The sequence below is a fragment of the Myotis davidii genome, unplaced genomic scaffold, assembly GCF_000327345.1.
Source record: "Myotis davidii unplaced genomic scaffold, ASM32734v1 scaffold317, whole genome shotgun sequence".
NCBI classification, from domain to species: Eukaryota; Metazoa; Chordata; class Mammalia; order Chiroptera; family Vespertilionidae; genus Myotis; species Myotis davidii.
In genome coordinates, this window is record NW_006288994.1 from 259,592 (window position 1) to 266,792 (window position 7,201).

Sequence of the window (7,201 nt, forward strand, 5' to 3'; positions counted from 1 at the left end):
TTACATTTAAGTCTTTAATCCATTTTGAGTTTATTCTTGTGTATGGTGTAAGTTGGTCTAGTTTCATTTTTTGCATGTATCTGTCCAATGTATTGAAGAGACTGTCTCTACTCTATTGTATGCTCTTGCCTCTATTGTCAAGTATTAATTGAGCGTAATGGTTTGGGCTGATTTCTGGGTTCTCTGATCTACGTGTCTGTTCTTAAGTTGTTTTTATTATAGTGGCTTGCAAATGATGAAAGAGTAAATGGTTGGAAAAATCAAGGAAAGGTATACAATAGCAAGCTGAAAAGCTAACAAAATTAAGGAAGCATTTTATTGTTTTGTGTATTTTAGTTCGCTTTTAAGATGGGGCAACCTGAAAGGTGTTATAAGCAAAAGAAAGGGACTAACAGAAGCTGATTTAATAAGGGGTTGGGGTGAAACAGAATACTGGAGAAAGTCTGAAAACAAATGCAAGTACATTAGCTGAAGAAAGGAGGAAGGATCTTTTCTTTTTCCCTTAGAAATAGGAATAAGAGACAGGAAGGACAATGAAACACTGGAGTATTAAAGAGGAAATTCATACTGAATAGTCTCGGTCCTCATAAAATATGAGGGAAGGTTATTTGCTATTGGTGAGCAGAGATGTAGCTGAATGCTTAAAACTAATGTAGAATTTTTTAACAGCTGTCATACGAAATTAAGAAATGATGAAAGGACTGTATATTCTACAATTAGAATGAATTTGAGGTGGACTTTTTCAGTACAGTTTTATGATTCTCTCAACTCTCTTATTTCCCAATTTGTAAAGACTTGGTTTGGAATATTTTGGACAAGAAAAGTATGTGAAGAAAAGACCCAGAAATGTTTTATGTTAAAATAAATATACTCATACTCTTGGTTACCCAAGAATTATCACTCCAGGAAATTTTAAACCGAGCAGTCTTTTGTTACTAAGCATGCTTCTGGGTTTTCTCCCTCTCTTATTACAGTGTATGTAAGCCAAGACAATGAAAACGGATTTTAACCTTGGATTAGGTAATACAAATGAGGAAGTAAATGTTTTAGAGAAAAGCTTTTTATGTGCCTTTTTGCTTGATGAACACCTAAATCCGATAGTACCTGAGTACTAGTACCAGCACACAGGGAGGCCGAAAGCACTGCCTGAGGAAACTAGAGCCTTACAATTCAGAAAAGTAAAACAGTGGAAATGACAAGCTACTCGTGAGTCTTGGAGGTAAGAGATGCTTATCCCCCATTTTTCAGGTTTTTAGAGAGGCAAGGGGATGACCACTTAACCTCTCTGAGGAAAAAGCAGAAAGGGGTCACCTTTGGCTCGAGTCTCCATCCTCGCATCTACCCCTCCTCAAAGCAGAAATGCCTCATCTACTGGAGAGGAGGCACTGCGCATGCATGGCCCCGCCTTTTCCAGGCTCATGCTCTTTGGTGTAGCCTGTTGTCAGGGTGCACACGGTCTCTCTCCCATCTACAGACCCTGCCAAGCAGGGGAGGCCCTTGGTTCTGCGGCGAAATTTAATTAATTGAGTTGGGGAAGTAGTAGGAAGCCAACTTGGCTGCAGGTCCAAACTGCATTCTCTAGTTCATTTTAGCACGAGGGATAGAGTTGATCACTGGCATCTCTTTCAGCCTGTTGAAGTGTGTCTTCAAGTGGGCAAGACCACCCACCATAAAGTCTGAGCTCCTGGCTTAATTGGAAAAGGAGACAAAATCTTTTATTTTATTAAATTTTTGATTTTGAGAGAAACATCAATTTGTTGTTCCACTTATTTACGCCTCCATTGGCTGGTTTTTGTAGGCCGGGGCAAGGAGAAGACAAAATCTTAACAGCAGCAAGGGGGCCAAAGAGAAAGAGCAGCTGACACTGCATCTCAGCCTGCCTCAACGTCCTGACAGGGATGCCCAGCTGGTGGCGACAATGTCTACAAAAACCTTCGTCTTGCCTTTTTCATACTCAGGATCCATAAGAACTCACCTCTGCCCATCATTAGTAAAAACCAATTAACACTTGACTATATACAGAGCAGTGTTGATGTAAAACTTGAAAAAGGACCAGTTGTCCTCTGACTGTAATGTAAACTGTATCCCATATGAATGCATATAGAGGCACTGATTAGTAAAGAATTCACCTTCACAAACTGGCTGTTGGGATCTTTGACATCAATGTCACTGTAGCCAATGGTAATCAAGGGAGGGTAGATGTTTCCTTTTTTTGTGTTGGGTACAAGGTGGATGCTGTTTAAAAGAAAATACATTTCTCGTTATAAGTACATCTAGACCCTTAAACATATATTTAACTTATCATTTATCGTTTCTTTTGAACTTAACGTGGACAATTTTGGTAATCTCAGAACCAACCAGTTAATAAAGACTAGGGAAAATTAAACATAAACTAATAGTAATAACACAAGCTATCTTAAGTAGTTAAAACTTTAATATTAAGATAAACCCTCTGAACCCTGGGCAGTGTGGCTAAGTTGGTTGGAGCGTTGTCCTGTACTGGATACCAGAAGGTCGCGCATTTGATTCCTGGTCAGGGCACATACCTAGGCTGCAAGTTCTATCCCTGGTCAGATACAGGAGGCAAATGATTGATGTATCTCTCTCACATCGATGTTTCTCTCTCCCTCCCTCTCTTGTTCCCTCTCTAAAATTAAAAAAATAAATAAACCCTCTGAGACAAATTAGAAACTCTTCTTGATATAGGTCCTATGAAATTTACAAATGAAATCACTGAAATATTGTGAACCATTTTTGAGAAATATTCAAATAAGTGGTACATAAGGCCTAGAGAAAGGTGGATAAATCCTAATGTTCAATGAATTCTTAACAACCTATCAGCTCTAGTACTGTTTATGGCACACAGTAGGGTACATTTTGCTGAATTCAATGCATTAGTAACATACAGCTTGTAAACTCAAAAAGGAAATTGCCAGGCTCCAGGGGCCAGCATGGTTTTACTAAAATCAAGTCAAGCCTGACTAGCTCCGACTTCATTTTTACTAGGGACACATTAGCAGGTTGAGGGGATACTAAAAACACAGTACACTTAGATTCCAGCCGGATACAAGACAAAGTTTCTGTACTGCCTACCTCCTGAGATTGCCATGAAAATCAAAATAAAATAGCAGTTAAAAAATAATATATACTGAAGTGCAGACTAATGTAAGATGACAGTGCTGATTTTCATCAGCGTATTTAGGAACGCATCATAAAATGTTGGAATGGAAAAGGTATTTAAGATCTTAGAGACAGCAATCTCACACTGGAAAAGGGAGAAATGAGGGCTGCATGGTGAAGTAATTGGGTCATCATTAAAGTAGCCAAAAAAAGGGAGATGAAGATATGCCTACTGCCATCACCTGGCAGGCTCTTTCTAATATACCCATTTCAGCCCACTAATGCCCACCCTACCCTCCACCTCTCCACCCGCTCTCATTCAGCAGGTCTAGAGGGAGGCCTCACAGAACGTGAATTCTGATAAAGATCACAAGCCCCTGTTGTCATTCTCCTCTTGGCTCCTCGCCTCTGTTGGCCTAAACCAGCGGTCGTGGTCAACAGAGCCAAGTATCAACAGTGCAAGGATGGAAATTTCTTTTGAGAGCCAAATTTTTTAAACTTAAACTATATAGGTAGGTACATTGTTATTAACTTCATTAGGGCACTCCTAAGGCTTAGGAAGAGCCACACTCAAGGGGCCAAAGAGCCGCATGTGGCTCGCAAGCCGCAGTTTGCCGACCACAGGCTAAACCAATCTACTGCACAGACATCTAAAGTAACCTTAGGTCTTGTTTCAGTTCAGTTGTCCTTATTGTTTTCATTTGATAACTACTGGTAAACAGGTTCTTTTATGACATTTTGCTTTATACTTCAAGTCTAATTTAGTGCATTAGACATCTGTTTACCTCAGTGATATCCGCGTAGCAATTCGAATTAATCTTGGCTGACTTCCTAAGTCATTTTCTCGTCCACTTAGTGCATCCACTAAGAAAATGCGCCGAGTCAGAAGCCACTTGCCAGAGTTACTGTCTTTTATTATAAAGAGAGAAAAAATGGCATTAAAAAAGTACCTTCAAATGGTTCCAGATCTGCCCTGCTGGTGAGGCGTAACGGTTGAGCTTTGACCCAGGAACCAAGAGGTTGCTGGTTTGATTCCTGGTCAGGGCACATGCCCAGATTGCGAGCTCACTCCCCACTGGGGGGCGTGCAGGAGGCAGCCGATCAATGATTCTCTCTCATCGTTGATGTTTCTCTCTCTCTCTCTCTCTCCCTTCTCTCTGAAATCAATACAAAATGTTTTTAAAAAATTGTTCAAGATGGCTCTCAAGGAGAAGCTTACTGAATAAATTTAACACACAAAGTACATTTTGTTTTAGATAAAATTGTTGCAAACACACACACACAAAACACACCTATTGTAAGAAATTCCTACTAGATTTTTCTACCTCATTTGAATGTTTTCTGATTGTTTGCACTTTTCATCAGTTTGGAAGAACTGTCCCTGCAAATTACCTGAATAAGCAGAATTTTATAATATGGGAAACAATGAAAGAAATAAATTTGTCCCCAAAACAGCTTCAGGACACCTTGAAGAAGCCCAGTTCTATTACCTTTTTCTCAGGACACACTTTTAGCAATAATATAATTTCTTAACAATAAGCCTGATACATTTTGTAAAAATTTCTAAATATACCAGCAATCTAATTGTTTCACTTTTTAGCATGCTATATAAAACCAAAAAGTAAGAGAGAACCTATGACCTTTCTTATAATCCATGGTATATTAAGTTATCAGGTTGGTTGACCTATTTATTGAGTTCAGCTCAGAGAAAGAATGGTATAAATGGATGTCTTACCTTGGTTCACAAATATTTTATTGTGTTGAAGATTTAGGTTTAACACAGGCAGAGCCCAAATATATTGGTGTTGATTTTCATCGGTATATTCAAGGTATAAATCAAAAAATATAGGAGTGGGGAAGTCAGTTAAGATCTTAGAGACAGGAATTACACACTGGAAAATAAAAATCAAAGCATCCCAACTGAATATTACAAAGCATATTTATTATCTTTAAAAGACTGGTTTTTAAAAAACTTATATAAAATAAAGTATCTTTAAATTATCTTGTCTATGTGCATTTCCTTATGCCTTCCAAAACATGAAGATATAAATATGATTAAATAAAAATAAGGGCCAAAAAACCCCACGAAACTAACAGTAAAGAACTGCCTGGCTCTTGTCCTACAACCAAAAACCCCACGAAACTAGCAGTAAAGAACTGCCTGGCTCTTGTCCTACAACCTGGCTATAGAAGATATGCCTTCATTCTCAACATTAAAGGTACAGCAGTGAAAAGGGATGAGGTCCTGATTCCTGCTCCCTACCAGTTTATAGTCCATTCATACTAATCAACTTGATGTTCCTAAATATGCTAGGCTACTCTATGTCTCTCTCTTTTTTTTTTAATATATTTTATTGATTTAGTCCATTCATACTAATCAACTTGATGTTCCGAAATATGCTAGGCTACTCTATGTCTCTATCGTTGCAAATGTTGCTTGCTTCTGCATGACAGTCCCTTCCCCACTATGTTCTCCTAGAAAACTCATATTCCTTCTACGAGCCCAAGTATGAAGCCCTTCTCTACTCCCTCAGGAACTGCCAACGATGTACCTTGTCCATACCTATCAACACTTACCATATTCCTTTCAAGTTTCTGTCTATATAGCTGTTTTCTCTACTACTCTGTGAAGTACTTGAGAGGCAGTCCAGTTCAATGGAAAAACCACAACTGTTTAACTTAACAGAACATTAGCTACACAATTTACTTGATGCCAAGACCTTAAGTAAACTACCTAACCTCAGAGAGCACCATTCTACAAGCCCATGTATGAAGCCCTCTCTACTCCCTCAGGAACTTCCAACAATGTACCTTGTCCACACCTATCAACACTTACCATATTCCTTGCAAGTTTCTGTCTATATGGCTGTTTTCTCTACTACTCTGTGAAGTACTTGAGAGGCAGTCCAGTTCAATGGAAAAACCACAACTGTTTAACTTAACAGAACATTAGCTACACAATTTACTTGATGCAAGACCTTAAGTAAACTACCTAACCTCAGAGAGCACCATTTCCTCTCTGTGAAGCACAGATAGTAATTATCTCACATAGGTATTTCATGGATCAGATAACAATGATAAAATGCTGAACAAACAGCAGCAGGCATTTAACAAGTATTGATTCTTCTGGCCGTGGTAGACACATTTATTTTTCTTTTTAGGGAGAAATAATATATGCCATTTCTGATAATAAAAGTGAATTCATATAAGTGATAGAAAATTTGCAAAATATGAAGAAGAAAAGAAAGGCATGTGTAATCCTATCATACAGACATAACCACATTAAAAATGTTTCTTTTCTGCCAGTGTTTTCTATGATGGATTTCTCATCATGGCTTTACCAAAACTGGAATCACAGTTTTGTTTTATGGTGTGTGTATATACATTTAAACAAGAAGTATTTTTGTAAACTACTGAATGTTTAATGGTTCACAATATTCCCTTGTACAATGCTGTAATTTCAAAATGGATTATGAAAAGAAGAAAGGTCAGGGAAGGAAGGAGAAGGAAAAGATTTAAAAAAGCATTTTATTTGTTACTGGGAGGGTGAGAGGGAGGAGTGAGTAACATTTTTATTAGTCACTAAAAACAAAGTAAAAATTTTTATTCCCAAACTCTCAGAAGTACATTTTGTTTTGAAGACCTATATGCCTAGAAGCGAATCAACAACTGATTATTAAAATCTAACATTATATGATGTATAAAACTCTGTGGAGGACAAGGTACTCTCTTCATGCTAATTAAGATTTTCTGTACTCAGGTAATAAAAAAATGTCAATCAGTGAAGTTCTTCATTACTATTAAAAACATTTCCAATTTCAAACATTCAAAGATTATTTCAATTATGCTAATGTGAAAATGAAACTAAAATACAGACTGTTTAAATAAATAAATAAATAGAATAAAATACAGACTGTTAAATGCAGTTCAAACTTAAACTTACGTCTTGTTGATAGGTTGTTCCAAAAGAATACGCTGCATTTAATCTTGTTTCTGTGTCTGGACAAAGCTACAGCAAAATAATACAACTGATAAGTATCTCTCACTAATGTTTTCTTGGATTGTAGTCAAGAATTCGCAA

At 37.5% G+C, this 7,201-nt stretch overlaps 1 protein-coding gene across 1 annotated transcript in view; it reads right to left on the minus strand.

Moving 5' to 3' along the window:
- Positions 1-7,201, minus strand: part of TMEM67 (transmembrane protein 67) — a gene marked incomplete at its 5' end in the record, with an annotated part of 32,161 nt that overhangs the window by 14,199 nt on the left and 10,761 nt on the right. The window contains 4 exons of the mRNA XM_015562293.1: positions 2,130-2,235; positions 3,906-4,029; positions 4,856-5,012; positions 7,064-7,129. Coding sequence (XP_015417779.1) covers positions 2,130-2,235; positions 3,906-4,029; positions 4,856-5,012; positions 7,064-7,129 — 453 coding nt within the window. The remainder of the gene's footprint in view (positions 1-2,129; positions 2,236-3,905; positions 4,030-4,855; positions 5,013-7,063; positions 7,130-7,201) is intronic.